Source organism: Colobus angolensis, unplaced genomic scaffold, assembly GCF_000951035.1.
Source record: "Colobus angolensis palliatus isolate OR3802 unplaced genomic scaffold, Cang.pa_1.0 Scaffold270, whole genome shotgun sequence".
In the NCBI taxonomy this organism is placed as follows: domain Eukaryota; kingdom Metazoa; phylum Chordata; class Mammalia; order Primates; family Cercopithecidae; genus Colobus; species Colobus angolensis.
This window is the reverse complement of record NW_012115933.1, coordinates 281,978-303,931: the sequence shown is the minus strand read 5'-3', so window position 1 is coordinate 303,931 and position 21,954 is coordinate 281,978. Positions and strand designations below refer to the sequence as shown.

General features: G+C 40.0%; 1 protein-coding gene across 4 annotated transcripts in view; it reads right to left on the bottom strand.

Annotated features, from left to right (window-relative positions):
* Positions 1 to 21,954, bottom strand: part of IDE (insulin-degrading enzyme) — a 131,009-nt gene that overhangs the window by 18,240 nt on the left and 90,815 nt on the right. For 3 of the 4 annotated variants that reach the window (XM_011947837.1, XM_011947839.1, XM_011947840.1), the window contains 7 exons: positions 20,847 to 20,949; positions 17,581 to 17,703; positions 13,664 to 13,746; positions 9,335 to 9,479; positions 5,932 to 6,042; positions 4,911 to 5,031; positions 589 to 680 (listed from right to left, as the gene is read on the bottom strand). In XM_011947837.1, coding sequence (XP_011803227.1) covers positions 589 to 680; positions 4,911 to 5,031; positions 5,932 to 6,042; positions 9,335 to 9,479; positions 13,664 to 13,746; positions 17,581 to 17,703; positions 20,847 to 20,949 — 778 coding nt within the window. Of the gene's footprint in view, positions 1 to 588; positions 681 to 4,910; positions 5,032 to 5,931; positions 6,043 to 8,699; positions 8,845 to 9,334; positions 9,480 to 13,663; positions 13,747 to 17,580; positions 17,704 to 20,846; positions 20,950 to 21,954 lie in introns of all 4 variants that reach the window. The other variant, XM_011947838.1, reaches the window with a different exon arrangement.

The following is a 21,954-nucleotide window of genomic DNA, read 5'->3' as shown; positions in this document are numbered from 1 at the left end:
TCAGCCTCCAAAGTACTGAGATGACACGCGTGAGCCACTGCACCATGCCAAGACTGAGGGATCTTGAGACAAGACTGCCACAGAAATTTTGTAGTGCTTTCCATGTGCTAAGTACTTATCATGTACTATTTAATCCTTACCACACATGATGTAGGTGCTTCTATAACTCTAATTTTACAGAGAAGAAAACAGATAAGCACAGAGTTAATACATTTTTCAAAAGATTACAGATCTGGTATATAGCAGAGCCAGGATCTGAATCCAGGCTGTCTGATTCTACAGCACGTGCTCTTATCTACTATACAATTATGCCACCCTATACAGAGTAGGGATAATTACTCCCATTTCTTCCTATGATTGCACAAGGTAGGAAACAGCAGAAGAGGCAGCCATGGAAGTAGGTTCTCAGTTAATCATCATCATTCTACTTTCCCTGTGCTCTCTACCTTCCTCCACAGAGCGAGACGGTTGAGTAAACTCTAATGTGTTTCTTATCACACCATGCTGGTTAACAATCTTGAGAAAGACTAGAGGGAAAAAATATCTTGCAATGATCCACAAAAGACTGCTAAAACCTCAACCACCCACCTGCTTTGTTATGTTTCCATGGAGAAGGGCTTCAATGTGCAGCCGTGACAGGAGCTGAGGTATGAAGGCCTTAAGGCGAGGAAGGGTTACATCTGCAAAGGTGTAAGAAGACATAGTGAGCGCTACCTATGAGGGTTTTTTTTTTTTTTTTAATTTGAGATAATTTGAGACTTACCAAAGATTTGCAAAAATAGTACAGAGAGTTACTGTAAACACTTCACTTAGTTTTCCCTAATGTTAACATCTTTCAGAACCATCAAAACTAAGAAATTAACATTGGTATATACTATTAACCAAAGTACAGACTTTATTTGGATTTTTCCCATTTTTGTCTTTTTTTTTTTATTCCAGGATTTGATCCACAACCCTCCGTTACATTTAGCTGTCATGTCTTTAGTTCTCTCTAATCTCTGACAGTTTCTCAGTCTTTCCATATATTTCATGACCTTAAGACGTTTGAAGAGTACTGTTCAGTTATTTTATAGAAGTCCCTCATTTGGGTTTGTCTAGTGTTTTCTCACAATTAGATTTCATGTCTGTATTACTATAAAGAATACCACAAAGGTAATGCACCTTTCTCATTGCATCCTATCAGGGGACTCATGAAGTTGATATGTTGTAGTACTTAGTGATGTTAACACTGATCACTTGGTTAAGGTGGTGTCTGCCACATGTCCTCACTGTAAATGTATTATTTTATTCTTTTGTTTATAATCTAATAACTCATATATGCTCTATATGCAATTTGGAAAAGCCCACTTGCCCATCTACACCTATTTTTCCTATTGTAATTACTAAATATTTATTTTGAGAAAAATAAATGAGATTATACAAATATTTTCTTTTTCTTTAAACTTGACCCACTAATTTTAGCATGCATTAGTGGTTACTGCCTGCAACAATTATTACTACGGAGTTCTAATGGCAATTTTTCTACTTCCCTCATTCTTTTTATATATATTGATTTAATCCTTCTGTAAGGAAGAGCTGTCCCTTCTCCATTAGGACACCATAATAATAATTGCTACATGCAAGATCTACCAATGGATGCTAAAATCAGTGACAGACATTTAAGGAGAAACACGGGAATGGAAATAACAAGTGCTTACCACAGATCAGGAATTTTACAGATGTTATCTTTCACACTATGAAGTAGGTACTATTATCCCCACTTTAAAGATAGGAAAATTAAGTTAAGAAAATTTAAGTTTGTTGTTCAAAGTCATTAAGCTAGTAAATTACAGAGCTGGGATTTGATCCTTGGTCAGTTCCAAAGTGGATGTTCATTCTACTCCACTGTACTGCCTTAGAAGTCCTCTTCACTAGGCTCCCTCAGCACTCTGCAGCTTTCCATCACAATACTTACCCCCTTGTCTCTCTCTATTAAAATGATCTACTCACATTCACGCTTCACCACCAGACTGGAGGTCCTTCATCAAAGAAACTCCATCTAATTGATCATTTTAAATTATTATTTATTTATTTTTGAGACAGAATCTTGCTCTGTCACCCAGGCTGAAGTGCAGTGGTGCAACCTGGGCCTCCTGGGTTCAAGCGATTATCCTGCCTCAGCCTCTTGAGTAGCTGGGACTACAGGCATGCACTACCATGCCTGGCTAATTTTTGTATTTTTTTGTAGAGATGGGGTTTTGCCATGTTTAATTGATTATTTTTTAATCTCAACACCTGGAGTTTTGGGCTGGGTGCATGGTAGTCAGTAAATGCTGCTGACCACACTGAACCCTGAAGTTCTTGCTACCCTGGCACCTGGATAGCTGAATGATTTAGAGTCACTGAAGAGGCAGCCTCTCACACTGAGTTGTTTCCAAATGAAGCCATTCTGCCATTTTGGATTATTGTAGGATTATATATATCAAAATGGAATAATTATTTACTTGAGCAGAAAAATTTAAACCAAAAAAGTACTGACTTTCCTTTTTATAAAATCCATTTTAGAAAGCCTTCATGTCCCTCTGAGATACTATAGAGCTTATTCTGCTTAAAATTAACATGCCATCTGACCCAGATTCTAACGAAGGGTGAAAAAAACCCTCAAACCTTTGCTTTTTCATCATTATAAAAGTAGGCTTCGTTTTGGAAAACATTTAAAATTAATTGTGTGGTGTTTTTTTAAAGGAGGTATAATTCTTGCTATTAATTGCATATGACCATAATCATTTTGCAAAGAAAAGCATATTATTTGTCCTGATAAAAAATGCACCTGTTCTAGTTAATGATTTTCATAATCTAGCCTCCTATCCAATGCCTGAGGCAACCAACAAAATAATGACTTTCAGTACTTTGCTCAATTTGTGTCACTGAAGACATCAAAAGCATAGTGTTACATAAGTATAAGAACTTGTCATAAAAGGTTATTAAAACATTCAACAAAATTCTTTTTTTTTTTTTTTTTTGAGATGGAGTCTCTCTCTGTTGCCAGGCTAGAGTGCAGTGGACGATCTCAGCTCACTGCAACCTCTGCCTCCCGGGTTCAAGCAATTCTCCCATCTCAGCCTCCCAAGTAGCTGGGACTACAGGCGCGTGACACCATGCCCAGCTAATTTTTGTATTTTTAGTAGAGATGGTTTTCACCATGTTGGTCAGAATGGTCTCGATCTCTTGACCTTGTGATCCACCTGCCTCGGCCTCCCAAAGTTGCTGAGATTACAGGCATGAGCCATCACGCCCAGCCCAGAATTATTTTTATTGTATTTTAATGCTTACGGCTGAGCACATAGGAAGAGAGATTAATTGGTGAGGTAACATTGAGAAGTAAAAAATCTAAAACAATAATAAAGGGTGATACCAATCTACATTTTTTCCCAATAAAGAAATCCTGAAAGTAATTTCTTTGCATTCAATAGGCATTCATTAGATACACTCTGAGGGCATAATATTATACTAGATACTAAGTGAAGAAGTATGGAAGGAAGGTATAATCACTGCTCTCAAGAATTTTAGATTTTCAAGCCAAACTCCCGAAAAATAGACTTAAGATTCTAGAAAAAAACCAACAAAAGATGACTCTTTAGGCTTTATACATTTTCCAATTTTTAACTGAACTGATCTAAGGATGCTAAAGCAGGGAAAAAAAAAAAAAAAAAAAAGCCTGAACATTGTGTGTTAAGACTTTGAAGTTCAGCTAACTTTTTCTTTTCTTAAAACTTCAATATTGGTCGGTTGCAGTGGCTCACACCTGTAATCTCAGCACTTTGGGAGGCCAAGGTGGGTGGATCACCTGAGGTCAGGAGTTCAAGACCAGCCTGGCCAACATGGTGAAACCCTGTCCCTACGAAAAATACAAAAAATTTGCTGGGCATGGTGGTGTACGCCTGTAATCCCAGCTACTTGGGAGGCTGAGGCAGGAGAATCGCTTGAACCCGGGAGGTAGAGGTTGCGACGAACTGAGATTGCACCACTGCACTCCAGCCTGGGCAACAGAGCAGACTCTGTCTTCAAAAACAAACAAACAAACAAAAAACCTTCATTATTAACAAGGTTAGTACTTGGGTCAGAGCATTTACTCTGCAGAAAAAAAATTTTTTTTTTTGGAGGCACAGACAGAGTCTTGCTCTGTCATCCAAGCTGAAGTGCAGTGGCGTAATCATGGCTCACTGTAGTCTCAACTTCCCAGGCATAAGCAATCCTCTCGCCACAGCCTCTTGAATAAGTGGGACCACAGGTGTATGCTACCACATCCAGCTAATATTTTTATTATTTTTTGTAGAGACAGAGTCTCACTATATTGCCCAGGCTGGTCTCAAACTCCTGGGATCAAGCGATCCTCCTGTCTCTGCCTTCCAAAAGTACTAGTATTACAGGTACGTGCCACCGCACCCAGCCCTTCTGCAGAAATCTAAAAATAGTAATAATTAACTGGTATAGGTCCAGATTGAAAACAGTATATATGGCTAACCTGCCTGAATGCAAAAACCACTTCAAAGTTACCACTGTTTTTTTTATTTTATTTTAAATTGAGAAATAATAACTGTAGATATTCATAGAGTATATAATGATGTTATTATATATACATATAATGTATAGTGATCACATCAGGGTACTAAGTATGTCCATCATCTCAAGTTTATTTATCATTTGTTTGGGTTGGGAATGTTCAATATCTTCCTTCTACCTATTTAAAAGTATATGTTACTGTTAATTATAGCCATCCTGCCCACCACTGTTTTTATAAAACATAGGCACAGCCAGTTTTAATAGAACTACACGTTATTTAAAAGTATAAACAGTCAATATCAGAATAAACCAAAATGAATTTAGGAAAAAAATGAAGAAAGCATTAAGCTTTAAGTAGAAAGTCTCACCATCTAGAGCTTCTTTTAACTCATCTTTAGTCCAGGCCACTTCAGTCATCAGCAAGCGGAGGTAGTACATGGCATGCTGGTGAGGCTGTTCAGCCCGGAAATTGTTAAGAGATCGCATATACTAGTGAAGGAGACATGCTTTCATTAATTTTATAAATCTAATCATTTCAAAAGTCCAGTTATAATCAAATTTCAATTCTCTATAAACTATGTTACTAGGATATTTTCTTCTTTCCCCTTTCTGAAGTTATACAATTAAGAATGGGGTTTACTCCTCTCCGATCCTTACATAAAAGTGCATGCTTTTTCATTTGTTCAGCATCTGACACGGACTATAAGTGCCTTCACTATGGGATATCTTTCGTCCCTCAGAAAGTTATCCCTAGTTTTCAGGGATGTCTTTTGGAATCTTTAGGTTCTATGCTATAAAGCCATCCCCAAAGTCTCCATAAGCAAGCAACACAAATAGGTAGCCATATAAAATATGGGATCTTTACTTGAAAACTGATGGTAGTTTCTTCTGGTATACAAGAAAAGGTCACAGTTTAGCTTCAGAAGAAGCAGCTGTTCATCCCGTACTTCCATTACTGGGCCAAATATGAATTGAATTTAAGTGGAAGATATGTCAAACCCAAATAGTGTGCTCTAATGTGACAAGGTCTTGTGGGAAAGCAGACCTCAGTCTGATGAATTGTGTGTTCTTCTGAACTGGAGGTTGGGATGGAACATTCAAGGAGGCCCTGACAGCCGCTAAGTACTTCTCTTTGAAATTTTGAGCTGCAACTCTGAATTGCAGTGAGCTCTTGGCACCCACAGAGAAGAGGCCAGGTGTCCACAAGAGTCAACTAGGCTTGCTTTCTGGCTGGAGTATCAGATTTTGCAAAGACAAGGTGAGATGACTGCAACAGGGTTATGAATGCTTCTTTTCCTCCTTGCTTCTTTTATGAAAACTATTATGAAAACTTTTTATAACATAGCAATATTATCTTATGAATAAAAAAACAGGGTTCAGAAAACTTACTGCTTCTTTGATAATTTCAAATCTTTTTTCATCAATCTCAAAGGTAGCCATTTTCTCAATAATCTTCTTTAGTAAAATTGGCTGCTTGTCATTGTAACCTTTCACGGAAAGCTACAGAAAGAATTCAGGGTATTAAAAGTCTAAAAATATCACAAAACAACTTCCAAATAAACAACTTGACTTGATTTTTAAATATGTAGAAAATTCCAAAACAGACATATAAAAAATGAAACATTCACTTTAATGTCTCATAAATATATAAATATAGTGTAACAGGAAGATAACATTAACCATCTTTTTTTTTTTTTTTTGGGACAGAGTTTCACTCTTGTTGCCCAGGCTGGAATGCAATGGCACGATTTCAGTTCACTGCAACCTCAGCCTCCCAGGTTCAAGCAATTCTCCTGTATCAGCCTCCGGAATAGCTGGGATTACAGATGTGCGCCACTAGGCCTGGCTAGTATTTTGTATTTTTAGTAGAGATGGGGTTTCACCATGTTAGTCAGGCTGGTTTTGAACTCCTGACCTCAGGTGATCTACCCACCTCGGCCTTCCAAAGTGCTGGGATTACAGGTGTGAGCCACGATGCCCAGCCTTAACCATGTTTTTAAAAAAATTTATTTATTTATTCATTCATTCGAGACAGGGTCTTGCTAGGGTACCCAGGCTAGACTCAAACTCCTGGGCTCAAGTGTGATCCTCCTGCCTCAGTCTCCCAAGTAGCTGGAACTATGTGTGTGAGCCAAAGTACCTGGCCATTAGCAATCTCTATACCCAAAAGCATAATTTTACTTTTCTGAAACAAAACCAACAGTAAGTAAACTCACCTAACATTGAATTATGGTGGCATATACTACATCATCAAAATTCAAGTTCTCATTATAAAATTAATTGTAGAGTGTGGCTAAGTTTTTTCTTCAAAAAGAATATCTAATGAATGGCAGGCTTAAGGTTTTTATAGCTGAGGTAAGAAGATAAAAATCACAGGGCATAGTGGCATGTACATGTCGTCCCAGCTACTTGGAAAGCTGAGATGGAAGGATTGCTTGAGCCGAAGAGTTTAAGACCAACCTGGGCAACATAGTGAGACTCCTGACCTCAGGTGATCCACCTGCCTCAGCCCCCCAAAATGCTGGGACTATAGGCACGAGGCACGGTGCCACGCAGGATCCACAATTCTAACCACTTGCTTATTTGATAAGTTCTGTTGCTGTTCCAAAAGCTAATGGCAAAACAAACGTGTAAGAAGGATACAGTGTATGTATCATCAGGATCTTGGCTTAGCACATTTTTTTTTTTTTGAGACAGGGTCTGACTCTGCCACCCAGGCTGGAGTGCAGTGGTACAATCTCGGCTGACTGTAACTTCTGCTCCGCGGACTCAAGCGATCCTCCCACCTCAGCCTCCAGAGTAGCTGGACTACAGCCATGTACCACCACGTCTGGTTAATTTTTTTGTATTTTTTGTAGAGACAGGGTCTTACCATGTTGCGTAGCAGGTTGGTCTTGAACTCCTAGCTCAAAGCAATCTACCTGCCTTGGCCTCCCAAAGTGCTGGGATTATAGGCGTGAGCCACCGTGCCCAGCCAACTTAGCACAATTTACTTTGTCTCTAAATGCCTAACATTTCGAGAAGTGGAGAATGGAGAATTTCTATCATGGTATTTCCACATGGTGGCACCCAAAGCAGTAGAGGATACACTACAGCTAGAATATCATGAAAGTCTCCATGCTGCGCAGGATGATAGGCAAGAACCTCAGCAGGAGGGAAGGCCACTGGCCATGGCAAGCACATCATGTTTCCTACTGGAGGAGCTAGACTGACAATTAGCAGAAAACCCATTTTGTCATAAAATAAATATTATGTGTTTTGATGGTAATATGCTACTAAAAATCAACAGAAAAAAGAGAAAACAGATGATTACTTTTCTATTTGGAGCTAATTTTGATCTCTGAGCTTCAAACTTCTGTGGACTCTGAGAATGGTTAGATTAATATACATTCTTATACATTAAACAAAAGTTACCAGAGAATTTATTTATGTGAAGAAAAAAAAGTCACTGGAAAATAAATAAAATTTAAAACTCCTAAAATCTTTTGTGTAAGAATTTAAATAAGCAGTACCCCAAAATGCTCTTGTTTTCATTTTTACTAAAATATGCAATACATTTTCAAGAAAAGTGAAGATGAATGTGCGCTATGAAAGGGATGTTAACTTGGAATTGAGATATAAGCAAGCTTGAAAACACATTCCAAAGAAAGGATCTAGTTATTTCTTAGATGGATTTAATAATGCTTATTTTAAAACACACATAAAGTAGGTAATGGTGCATGCTACAAAATAAATTAAAATGTCAGGTTTATCTGAACATAGAAACTTTATACTACTATCTGCAGAAATAAAGGGAGCCTATTTATAAGTCAAATTCAATCACCACAACAACTATTGATATCTTCTACTTACAGATGTTAATATACTCAATTATATGGAAAGAACAACATGCTTTCAGGATTAATATGTTAAACATCTCAGGCAGAAGAACATGCAAATAAATGTAGCACACATACATGTTCACAAGATGCACTAAACTTTATTAAATCATTCATTAGTGGAACTAACACTAATTTGAATTCTTCGATCATCAAAAAGGTGCAAGGAAGAAAACCATCAACTTTCTTGTTTAAAAATGCAGAAGTTAATAGTTTTCCCAAGCTCAACATAATGCTTAAACGGGGTGGTGCCTTTTCTTTGGTTTTCATTTTACTTACAAGTATTGCATTCATTCCTGATGCAATGCCATAGCTCAAACCTGAGAGGCGTGCTGCATATGTATACTCTTTTAAATCATCCTTCAATAACCTGATAAACAGGTATGTCATGTTGCAATGAAGAGGATCAGCATAAATGTAGCGACTAACAAAAAGAAAAACAAAAGAAATGCTTTGATACCTCAAGCAGTGGCATGGTAATGAAGAAACATGACCGAAGAGTATGGATATGCAGCCTCATGATCTGGATTTCTAGGGAAATAGTATATGACAACCTTAGGTTTTACAAAAGAAGGAAGACTTCATTTTCCTTTGCCAAAGACCAAGATTTCAAATACAGAATGGGTAAGATCTAAACCTAAATCAGGGTCCAATTTTGTTTGAGTAGAAAAATATGACATTCTGATGAAAGACGTTTAAAAAAAAAAAGAAATCAAGGAAAATTTGCATAATATGAATGGTATGTAGTTGAACACTTAGAATAAGAGCTAACTTAAAAATTAAATGAGAAAATATGATTAGCCATAAAGATTAAAAAAAAGAAATTAAACTCATACCCTCAATCAAAAAATGCTTCCATCAAATCAATATAAAAAATGTTGATGAGTGGAAGGCTCTAAGGCGTGGGTACTTACATACATCCCATAGATGGTATTTTGGAGATCATAGCTCAAGCCTGCTAGCTCTGCTGCATATGCATACTCGTTGAGTGAATCTTTGAGGAGCTCAAGGTACAAATAGGCCATGTTACAGTGCAAGGGGTCCACATAAGCAAATGGGCTGGAAGAAAATGTTGACAGTAAAATAGCTGATTTTATTACTTCTCAATGTGATATGGCCTTTTGAGAAGGATCAAGATATTGAACACCAGTTAATATGATTTCCTGAGGATATGGTTGAATTCTTGAGGTTATTTCTTCTTATGAGGAAAAAAACAAGATGTCTGAAAAAGAAGCCTGAAACATATGTGTATGTGTGTGTGTGCGCGCGCGTGCGTGTGCACGCACTGCTGGTAGCGAAGAAGAAGAAGGAACTGCCTACCCCAGATGGTGTGGCAGAACTGACAAGTCAGAAATGCAGGGTATGTGAGGAGTGGGAACGGGCCAAAACGCATGGCTATGCTTAGGCTAACGGGAGGAGCACAGCCGACAGAACAGATACAGCATTTGCATGTCTTCCTTCTCTCTCCAATCAAGTCACACCCTTGGTGGACAGGAGTAAAAGACTGGGAAATGTGTCTGTGGTAATTACATGAACTTAGAAAAATTGAGATCTGTGAAAATGTTAGCTTATCCCTGAGTTTTCCCCAAAACAGTAAAGCTAGAGAACTGTCAGTAAAATAATTGATAATTTCTATCATATAACAGCAGCCAAAACTAGGGGAAAAAACTAAAATAGAAAAATAGTTAAATGAGAAAGAACAAAGAAGAAAGAATTATATAGAGTACAAGAACTAAACAACCACAGTGATCAACTAAACTTCATTTCCTAGATAAGAAACATAATTTTCTTCAGGTCCCCTGAGTTCGTGGCAGCAGAGCTGGGATTCAAATGCAAGTTAAACGACCTGCTCCTCTGACTATACAACCTTGCTTACCTTTTTTCAGAAGAAAGTAAAAGTTTCACTCATTCAACAAATATGTATTATAGGCTTACTACAGTGCCAGGCTCTTTTCTAGGCACTGAAGATAAAGAGTGAACAAATCAGGCAAAGTCCCTGACCTCAGAGTTGATAATCTAGCTAGAGGGGACAAATAATAATAAATTTAAATTTGACATTTTAGTTGGTGACAGTGGTATGGGGTAAAATTAAGCAGGGTAAGGGGGAATAACGAATGATGGGGTGATGGCAGCAGGGAAGAAAGACTACTGCTTTACATAAGAATGGCCAGTCAAGGCCACTCTTATCACATGACATCTGGACCCAGACTTGAAGGAGGCCAGTGAGTGAGCCCTGGGGATATCTAATGGGTGGAGTGGAGAACTTCCCAGGCTGAAGAAATAGCTAGTGCTAAAGGCCTGAGGCAGGTGCCTGCTTGGCTTGTTTGGCAGCAAATTAAAAGTTTCACTCTATTTGTATCACAGTAAATATAACTAATGTACTGAAAACAAAACCAACATTTTGTTTTTTAATGTTGAGTCAAGGTTTCACTGTGTTGTCCAGGCTGGTCTTGAACTCCTAGGTTCAAGTGATCTTCCTGCCTTGGCTTCCGAAAATGTTAGGATTACAGGTGTGAGCTATCGCACCCAGCCAAAACCCAACAATTTTATCAAAGCTGATAAAAAAGCAAAAATAGGGATAAAATGTGTAGTCACTTAAGAGAATTAAAATCAAAGACAAAGTTCTACAGCTATCCAAATATTCTCCAACTGGAAAATTTGAATAAATGTTCTGCCATAAAATTTTTTAAAGTATGATACATGATGACAGATTTCCTTCTTTGGGCAAATAGCAGCTCAAAAACTTAAGGCACAATTCACAAAAACAAAATAATCAAAACAAAAGACAGGCTACGACAGAGGTCGGCCCCACAGGCAATTATGCACCTTTCTCAGATGGAAGTGAAAAGCCAGAAAGTTTGGGGTTTCAAAGCACTACAGCTCAGGCTCAGAAAATAATTCCAAGGAGTGTCCTAAAATGCTGTATCCAGCCTGGCAAGGTGGTATGTGCCTGTAGTCCTAGCTACTCAGGAGGCTGAGATGGGAGGATCACTTAAGCCCAAGAGTTTGAGGCTGCAGTAACTGCACTCCAGCCCTGGGTGACAGAGTAAGACTCTGTCTCCTAAAAAAAAAAAGAACAAAAACAGTTGTATCCACAGCAGCTGTGCTGGTGAAGTGGAGAAGATACTAAACTAACTTTTAAAAGATAATAGGATTCAACAGGGATACCTAAATTCTGGTTCATGTGTTAATTTAAAAAATATATTATTTTGTAACCAGATACTATATGCTTAAATATGGATCACAGGGTTTTAAAAACCATAGCTAACTACACATAATATAATCTTATTTCTGAAAAGATGAAAAGGATATAGACACACACATGAAAATTTCAATTAAAATGTACAAGAAACAGAACAGTGGTTACCTCTAGGAAGACAGACCAGAAGATGGGATTTGTGTGGGAGGCAGACATTTTCAATTCTAGGAAACGTGCTAGGCAGTTTAGAGAACACAAAAATGTAAAATGGTCTCTCAAAGGGTATTCTAAAGAAATTCATCATCACAGAGGCCAAATGGGAAAATGGTGACAAGCTGCTTACAGTATTAAAAATCTCACTCTCAAATATCAAAAAATAAAAAGCAGCTTTGTAATGCCCTTTACCAATAATAAGCCACAACCTGACAGCCCACGTTTGGTGTAAACAATAAAAAAATCTCTGCACAGTTCTAGATAATCTGTAACTCTCATGCTATAAAACCACAATATTTATAATCACTATAATCTCAACATATTTGTTGATGGAAAATCAGATTCTTTTCCCTTTTTCCAAAGCATTTAAACCATATCTACCTTTAATTTCATGTCAAGCCAACTGAAAAAAAATTAATGAAAAAGATGATTATCATATTGAACATTACTGAACAAATAAACCATGATAGGCTTATCTTACAAACCACTGAATTTTAGAAATATAAAATTATAAAAAGTATAAACTCACAAAGTAAAATCTGAATCGGGTGATTAACACACAAATAAGTAAAGGAAGACAGAGACGAATTGAAAATGCACTGAGAGGCCGGGCGCAGTGGCTCAAGCCTGTAATCCCAGCACTTTGGAAGGCTGAGACGGGCGGATCACAAGGTCAGGAGATCTAGACCATCCTGGCTAATACGGTGAAACCCCGTCTCTACTAAAGAATACAAAAAACTAGTCGGGCGACGAGGCGGGCGCCTGTAGTCCCAGCTACTTGGGAGGCGGAGGCAGGAGAATGGCGTAAACCTGGGAGGCGGAGCTTGCAGTGAGCTGAGATCTGGCCACCGCACTCCAGCCTGGGTGACAGAGCCAGACTCCGTCTCAAAAAAAAAAAAAAAAAAAAAGAAAGAAAGAAAATGCACTGAGAAATTACTGCAATAGCATTACTCATAAATTTTACTAAACATCTTCTCCCTTTTTATTAGTAATTTTTAAGTAATCAAGCCAGAAATAGAGGAAGCTCCAGACAAAAGACGAAACAAGACTCAGAATAATTTAGTAACTAGTACCTCTTCTAGACAAGTTCCAGGAATACAAAACCAAAGCAATAAAAACACCCCAAATTATTTATTCTTTCTTCAGTGAGTCTTCTGGGTAAATCTACGGTCTCCTCAGATTCCAAAACCCTGAAGGCTAAGAAGGTCGTCCTAACAATAGCTAACATAAATCATTTCAGCTAAAGGGTATACTCTGACTCAGTATATGGAAGAGTCAGTCCATTTTTAATGGGGGAAAAAAAAAAGAGTTAACAACATTGGTTTTTAAAATACCTCTTAACAGCAACAGCTTCTCCTTTCTTTTTTTTTTTTTCTGAGACAGAGTCTCACTCTGTCGCTCAGGCTGGAGTGCAGTGGTGCGATCTCGGCTGACTGCAACCTCCACCTCCTGGGTTCACACCATTCTCCTGCCTCAGCCTCCCGAGTAGCTGGGACTACAGGTGCCTGCCACCATGCCCGGCTAATTTTTTGTATTTTTAATAGAGACGGGGTTTCACCGTGTTAGTCAGGATGGTCTTGATCTCCTGACCTCATGATCCGCCCGCCTTGGCCTCCCAAAGTGCTGGGATTACAGGCGTGAGCCACTGTGCCTGGCCAGCCTCTCCTTTTGTTTTTATTTATTTATTTATTTCAGCCTCTTCTTTTCTAGGTGAAATAACTCTAATTCCTTTTATTTCTAGACATAGATGTTTAAGAAGAACAGACAACTTTTGGAAATGTAATTTTTGATTTTTATAAGAAGCTTTATAAGCTAGACTCATCTTACATACCTGAAAAATTCAAAGTTGAGACAAGCCTTCGGCAAAAAAAACTTATCATCTTGTTTGAACCAGAGTTTGCTCATAGCTGTATCCTGTGATGGAGAAACAGTTTGGTTAGGGAAATAGAGGTGCATTCAGCAAAAATGTTCAATCAAATCACTCTTCAAGAGGAGGAGGACAGAGGCAATAGTTAGAGTTTTGTTCTGGAGCTGCTGTCCCATGGCCCTGAAACATACTCAGAGTCAGTAGGTAGAAAGCTGGAGACAAAGACTGCAGACTCCTGTAGCAGAGTGAAATCTGCCTTCTATTTCCCCTGTATTAGGGAGATGGGGGTACAGAGAAGGAAAAGACAGATCAGAGAAGCCAATACCAACTGCCTGACACTGGGAGGCAGGCAGAGGCAGAAGTCCCTTGCAAGCGAATGGCAGCCAGCTTCCAGGGTGGCCCACAACAATCCTTGCCTGCTGACATTCACAGTCTTGGGTGGTCCCCTCCCACACTAGACCAGGGTTGGTCTGCCTTACTAACAAAATATGACAGAATTAATGGTATACCTCTGAGACTGCATTTATAAAAGACATTGCGGCTTGCATCCTGATCACTCACTTTCCCTCCTGGATCATTCACTTTGGGGGAACCCTGCTGCCATGTCAAGCAACTCTACAGAGAGGTCCATGTGGTGAAAAATTAAGGCTGGCCAACAACCACATAACTGAACTTGGAAGAGAATCCTCCAGCCCTAGTTGAACCTTCAGATGACTGAAGCCTTGGCCAACAGCTTGACTAGAACCTCACAACGGGCACTGAGCCAGAACTACCCAACTAAGTCACTGCTGGATTCCTGGCCCTCCTCAGAAACTGTATATGAGGACTGGGCATGGTGGCTTCACTCCTGTAATCCCAACACTTTGGGATGCTGAGGTGGGCAGATCATGAGGTCAGGAGTTCGAGACCATCCTGGCCAACATGGTGAAACCCCGCCTCTACTAATAATACAAAAATGAGCAGGGTGTGGTGGCTCGTGCCTGTAGTCCCAGCTATTTGGGAGGCTGAGGCAGAAGAATTGCTTGAACCGGGACTCGGGAGGCAGAGGTTGCAGTGAGCCGAGATGGTGCCACTGCACTCCAGCCTGGGTGACAGAGCGAGACACCGTCTCAAAAAACAAAACAAAATAAAAAAAAAGAAACTGTGTGTGAGATAGGGTACAGTGGCTCACACCTGTAATCCCAGTACTTCGGGAGGCCAAGGCAGGCAGATCACTTGAGGCCAGGAGTTTGAGACCAGCCTGGCCAACTAGCAAAACCCTGTCTCTACTAAAAATACAAAAAATTAGTTGGGCATGGTGGCACATGCCTATAATCCCAGTTACTTCGGAGGTTAAGGCATGGGAATTGCTTGAACCTGGGAAGTGGAGGTTGCAGTGAGCTGAGACTGTACTACTGCACTCCAGCCTGAGCAACAGAGAGAGACTCTGCCTCAAAACAAAAACAAAAACAAAAACAAAAATTGTGTGAGAGACCAGGAATGACGGTTCATGCCTGTGATCCCAGAAATTTGGAAGGCTGAGGCAGGAGGATCACTTGAGCCTAGGAGTTTGAGATCGGCCTGGGCAACATAGTGAGATCTCACCTCTACAGATATATTGAACAATTAATTAGCTGGGCATGGTGGTGTGTGCCTGTAGTCCTAGGTACACAAGAGGCTGAGGTTGGTGGATCACTTTAGCCCAGGAGGCCGAGGTTACAGTGAACCATCACTGCACCACTTCACCACAGCCTGGGCAATGGAATGCGAGTCTTAAAAAAAAAGAAAAAAACTGTGTGAGATAATAAATGGTGTGCGGTTTTTTTTGTTTTTGTTTTTGTTTTGAGACGGAGTTTCGCTCTTACCTAGGTTGGAGTATAATGGCGCAATCTCGGCTCACCACAATCTCCGCCTCCTGAGTTCAAGCGATTCTTCTGCCTCAGCCTCCTGAGTAGCTGGGATAACAGGCGTGCACCACCACAACTGGCTAATTTTTTTTTTAGTAGAGACGGGGTTTCACCATTTTGGTCAGGCTGGTCTTGAACTCCTGACCTCGTGATCCGCCCACCTCGGCCTCCCAAAGTGCTGGGTTTACAGACACAAGCCACCGCACGTGGCCTAACTTAAATGTTGTGGTTTTAAGCTGCTAAGTTTTGGAATAATTTAATACGCAACCATGGATAACCAACACGACCAAGGATGAACAAATAAGCTACTTATCTTGCCTCTCCACTTCACTCATGCTATACTAAGAATGGCTTTAGTCACTTGAAAGTACCTTGAAACTCTAGGAAGAGATATAAATGGTTTAATGTTCTTGTTAGTTTGCTCTGGGAAGGCCTATTTAAAACAAAGAGCAAAAGTCAGATATGGTAGCTAACACCTACAATTCCAGCTACTTGAGAGGCTGAAGGAGGAGGATCACTTGAGGCCAGGAGTTCCAGACCAGCCCAGGCAACATAGCAAGATCCCATCTCTACAAAAAATTAAAAACAAACTAGCTGGGTGTGGTGTGCGTCTGTAGTCCAGCTACTTAGGAGGCTGAGGCCAGAAGATGGTTTGAACCCAGGAGTTTGAGGCTGCAGTGAGCTATGATCCCACCACTGCACTCCAGCCTGGGCAACAGAGAGATCCTGTCTCCAAAAATAAATAAATAAATAAATAGATAGATAGATAGATAGATAGATAAAAACAACACATAAAAAACAGGAGAGGTAAATGAACTTTCTCTTTGCATAAGCTAATACAGAACTCTTTAAAATGTCATTTTTAAAGAAAAATGGGCTAGGCGCGGTGGCTCATGCCTATAATCCCAGTACTTTGGGAGGCCGAGGCAGGTGGATCACCTGAGGTCAGGAGTTCGAGGCCAGCCTGGCTAACATGGTGAAACCCCATCTCTACTAAAAATACAAAAGATAGCTGGACGTGGTGGTGGGTGCCTGTAATCCCAGCTACTCAGGAGGCTGAGGCAGGAGAATCACTTGAACTTGGGAGGCAGAAGTTACAGTGAGCCAAGATTATGCCATTACACTCCAGCCTGGGCAACAAGAACAAGACTCTGTCTCAAAAAAAAAGAAAAAACAAGAAAAGAAAAGAAAAAAAAGAAAAATGGTTGCCTCATTAATAATCTAGTTGCTTAAGACAAATTTTCATGTTCCTAAACACTGATTGTTATCTCACTGAACTCATCTAAATTCTTCCAAATGTCAGGTCATTTGAAGAAGATAAAAAGAAAGATGTGTGTGTGTGCCTAGAGTCATCAGTTTACAAATAGTTTAGAAGGGAGAAGAAATACGTTTAGAAGGGAGAATGTGCTGTAATAATTTGATACAATTTTTTTACATACTTTACTCAAGTTCTGAAACAATGGCATGAAAAGGACAGTCTGAAAAAGAGGGGGAAGGAACCCTACTTCTCAATAGCACTTCGCACTAGTTTATTATTCCATTAATTTAATATAGTCACTATGTCATAATGAATGTTTTTAAGGGCAGGAAATCCAACAGCTCCCCCTGGACTTGCTCTCTTTCCAGCTTTAGAGATCCTTTCTTATCTTTAATGTCCACGACGCAGCACAAACTTACTTCCTTATTGGGTCTTCAGCAGACATGGAAAAGAGGCACAGACCTTTCCACAGACTTGTGGTTACAGCTCAGACTTACTTTTTTCTCCTATAAAGAAAGCGATTCCCTAGATTCTGCATTGTTTAGTTTTGTTTGCTTGCTTTAATATTTTCAACCTTCTAATATTTCTTGTAGTTATTCTTTCTGCAGCTTTTTTGTCATCTATCAGTATGTGAGCCCCCCCAAATCAACATAGTACCAAATGTAAGAAATCATTTCTCTAGCCCCCATGTATTAGGTCTGTCCCCCAATTTAAAATCACTGATTCAAACACATTACCTTAATAAGAGCAGGGTATGGTGTCGCCTCTTTTTCTAATGGTAAAATCTCAAAATTCGTAGGAATAAATTCATTCTTTGTAGGAAGTTTAAATTTCCCATTCAGGTCAGCATTTTGCCATTTCTGGATGAGTAATGAAACACACAAATGCAGTAAGAGCCTGATTTAAGAGTTTAAAATAGTATCTCTGCTCAATATATGGGCAAGTATTAAGTGCACAAATGTCACACAGCATTGTTTTCCATCATATATAAAGGAGGTACTACCAAATCTACTGATGGGTTTTCATGAAACTTGAGTTGGTCTTTCTAGTACTAGCAAAGATTTTGTGCTCATATATCTATCCTTCCTCTCCACATCTCCAAAATGACCAGCTGAGGAACAATCTGAGACTATGGAACACAGAAAAGCTGACTGGTCCATATGCAGATCATGTTTATTCTAGCTCTTTAAATAATGGAGAATAATCTGCCCAGGAATATATTCCCACAACTGCTAGACAATAGGTCATTTATATAAGAGCCATAGTTTCAGCTATACTAAGTTATATCCATGTATGGCCTGAAAGCCAGGCTAAAGGGGGTGTCTTTCACTTCAGTACTTCTCTCTTTTTTTTCTTCCGGAGACAGAGTCTTGTTCTGTTGCCCAGGCTGGAGTGCAGTGGCATGATCTCAACTCACTGCAACCTCTGCCTCGTGTGTTCAAGCAATTCTCATGCCTCAGCCTCCCAAGTAGCTGGGACTACAGGTGTGTGCCACCACACCCAACTAATTTTTGTATTTTTAGTAGAGATGAGGTTTTACCACGTTGGCCAGGCTGGTCTTGAACTCCTGGCCTCAACTGATCCACCCACTTCAGCCTCCCAAAGTGCTGGGATTACAGGTGTAAGCCACCATGTCTGGCCTCACTTCAGTACTTCTTTTTTACTTTTACAGACAGAATTTCACTCTGTTGCCCAGGCTGGAATGCAGTGGCGTGATCTTCACTCACTGCATCCTCCAACTCCCTGGGATTACAGGTGTGCACCACCACACCCAGCTAATTTCTGTATTTTATTAGAGACGGGGTTTCACTGTATTGCCCAGGCTGGTCTCAAACTCCTGATCTCAATCTGCCCACCTCAGCCTCCTAAAGTGCTAAGATTACAGACATGACCCACTGTGCTCGGCCTTCAGTACTTCTTAAGAACTGGCCCACACCTCTCCCAGATGATCATGTGAACTTTTAAGTGAACCAGTAGTTTAAGCACAAGGTTAAGAACAAAGTTGAGGCCAGGCGCAGTGGTTCACGCCTGTAATCCCAGCACTTTGGGAAGCCAAGATGTGTGGATCACGAGGTCAGGAGTTTGAGACCAGTCTGGCCAACATAGTGAAACCTCATCTCTATTAAAAATACAAAAAATCGGCCGGGTGTGGTGGTATGCACCTGTAATCCCAGCTACTCGGGAGGCTGAGACAGGAGAATCACATGAACCTGGGAGGCAGAGGTTCCAGTGAGCCAAGATCGCGCCATTGCACTCCAGCCCGGGCAACAGTGCGAGACTCCGTCTAAAAAACAAAAAAAACACACAAAGTTGAGATTTAGGTTGGGATTCATACAGCCTGTAGGCTAGATCTGTTCCCTGTCCTAGTTCCAAAACCTAAGTGGGAGAGATCACAGGCCACTGATTGTTGAACCTAATTCATAAGGCTTTTCAACATTAAAAAAAAAAAAAAAGCAACTGGCCAGGAGAAAAAAGCAACCAGCCTGGACAACAGAGCAATGTCCTATCTATTAAAAAAACAACCACCACCACCAATTGTCAATAATTCTGATTTCTGGATTCAGTAATTTGATCTCTAGCTGGTGTGGCACAGCCTTGCAGATTTTACGGTTCTATCTTAGCTCCTGTGTTTGTGTCTTTCTGCACTGGGCAAGTTGGCCATATTTCCTAAGTGGTATCTTAGGTTTCCAGAACAGCTGAATAGTAGGGACTAGGAAACACTTAATAAGTAATTTCACTACTGAGTTCCCAGAGAGATGTGTTCTTAAAAAATTCCCAGCCAGGCATGGTGGCTCACGCCTGTAATCCCAGCATTTGGGGAGGCTGAGGTGGGAGGATCACAAGGTCAAGAGATTGAGACCATCCTAGCCAACATGGTAAAACCCTGTCTCTACTAAAAATACAAAAATTAGCTGGGCGTGGTGGCATGCGCCTATAGTCCCAGCTACTTGGTAGGCTGAGGTAGGAGAATTGCTTGAACCTGGGAGGTGGAGGTTACAGTGAGCCGAGATTGTGCCTCTGTACTTCAGCCTGGTGACAGAGCAAGACTCCATCTCAAAAAAAAAAAAAAAAAGCCCATTCAGGGCAGGTTTATTCTGGTCAGAGTCTGGTGAACACGGGGATTCTTTCTTGTTTTAGGACTATTTCAGACCCAGCACTAATTCATGGAAGATCAGTTTTCCTCACAGTTTAGAGAGATGGACATTTTCACACACTGGGGGGCTTCAACGATCTCCTTCTGTATCATGAATATGTCAGAGAGCTGTGAAGTATCAGTGATGATTTTCTTTCTTAAACTAATTACTTTTTTGTATGTCATTACACAGGTACATTTTTAAAATGTCCATTACTCGAGGTTAGCTAGAATCTAGTCAGTAAAATTTTCTGGTCTTTTCCCAGGAATAACGGAGCCAATCTCAAAGGCACATAGCCAATGAGAATCAAAAGAGAAAGAAAGAAAAAGTACTAGATAAGTAGGTAACATTCACAAGCAAAATCCTGACTACTGATGAATGGGACAAAATATTGTCTTAACATACCTGTTCTGAAAATCATAATTCCCCTATGTTGACAAAAAGAACGGTGCTATAACATGAGGCATAAAACATAGCACCTCCTGAAGTGAACATGGTATGAATCCTAGAGTCTCCTCTCAGCCTGTGTTCACAGCAAGACTGTGAGCTCTTTGGTGTCTTATGCTTCCTACTTCCATCTCTTCTTGCCTTTCTGCTGCCTGTGCCCGTGTACCCTGCACTTCAGTTACCTTTTATGGCATGAAGCACAACCCTGGTGGTTTGATAGACACATGAGAAAGTGGCTAGAGTATCATGTCTTCATGAAAAGGCTAAACTCCAGCTCCTTATCTACTTGTTGATTTCTCTTAGGATGGTATAGACAACACTAGGTCATCAGTCTTCCACTCTCTGGGGTCTTAATTGGTGGATCTAGGGAGCAATGTCCTTCTCATTCCTCACAGGCTTATTCATAGATGAGCTAACCCTACCTTGATGACTTCATCTGGTATAGCTTCTTGTTTGTACTGGGTTCCATACCACTCTTCTGTGCGATCAGTTTTTCCTTCAAAAGATTTAGAAACTACTGCAACCCTAGAGATAGAAAAAACAAACAAAAAAACCCTGTAAACTCATACTGTATATATAAATTTAAAGAACCTGATTCAGGACAATATAAATAATATCCAAGAACGTGCTGGGCCTCTTAAGACCCAGCAAATCCTGTAAGGCTTAGTCCAAACAAGCAATATAAGAATAGAGGTTTCTGATCATAGTCCCTGTTACCCTTTAGTTATAGTCCATTATTTTCAGTGTGAAAAAGTGCTCACAGGAGAGATTCCTCTAGGTTGCTACTGACTAAAATTTTAAAAAAAAGTAGCTAGGGGAAAAAATATAAGAAGGTCAGTTAAAAAACAGTCCTTAAAAAAAGCAAAGAAGTTGCGGATGTGGTGGCTCATGCCTGAAATCCCAGCACTTTATGAGGCTGAGGCAGGAAGATCACTTGAGCCCAGGAGTTCAAGAGCAACCTGGGCAAAATAGTGGGACCCGTCTCTACAAAAAAATTTTAATAATTAACCAGGTGGGGGGTGGCACGCACCTGTAGTCCCAACTACTTGGAATCTGAGGTGGGAGGATTGCTTGAGCCCAGGAGTTTGAGGCTGCAGTAGGCTAGAATCATACCACTGCACCCTTGCCTGGGTGACAAATCAAAACCTTTTCTCTTAAAAAAAAAAAGGCAAAAAAGTACTCCTTCCTAGGAATATCTTAGCCGCAGAATTAACAGGAATGATAACAGGAATGACTAACGAAACCTGTTGGCTCATCCAGATATTTTAAAAACGTGACACACACACCCAAGAAACTTTTATTATTGCTTGCTACATTTGTGCTCTATGTTTTTTCCTGCCAGAGATTAGCATCAAATATATCTACTACAAATACACAGGCCTTCCTGCTACTAGGGGAGAAAGGGACAAGACCAAAAAATGTCTACCACTGTAACCTCTGCCTCCTGGGTTCAAGAATTCTCCTGTCTCAGCCTCCCAAGTAGCTGGGATTACAGGCGCCTGCCACCATGCCTGGTTAATTTTTTTTTTT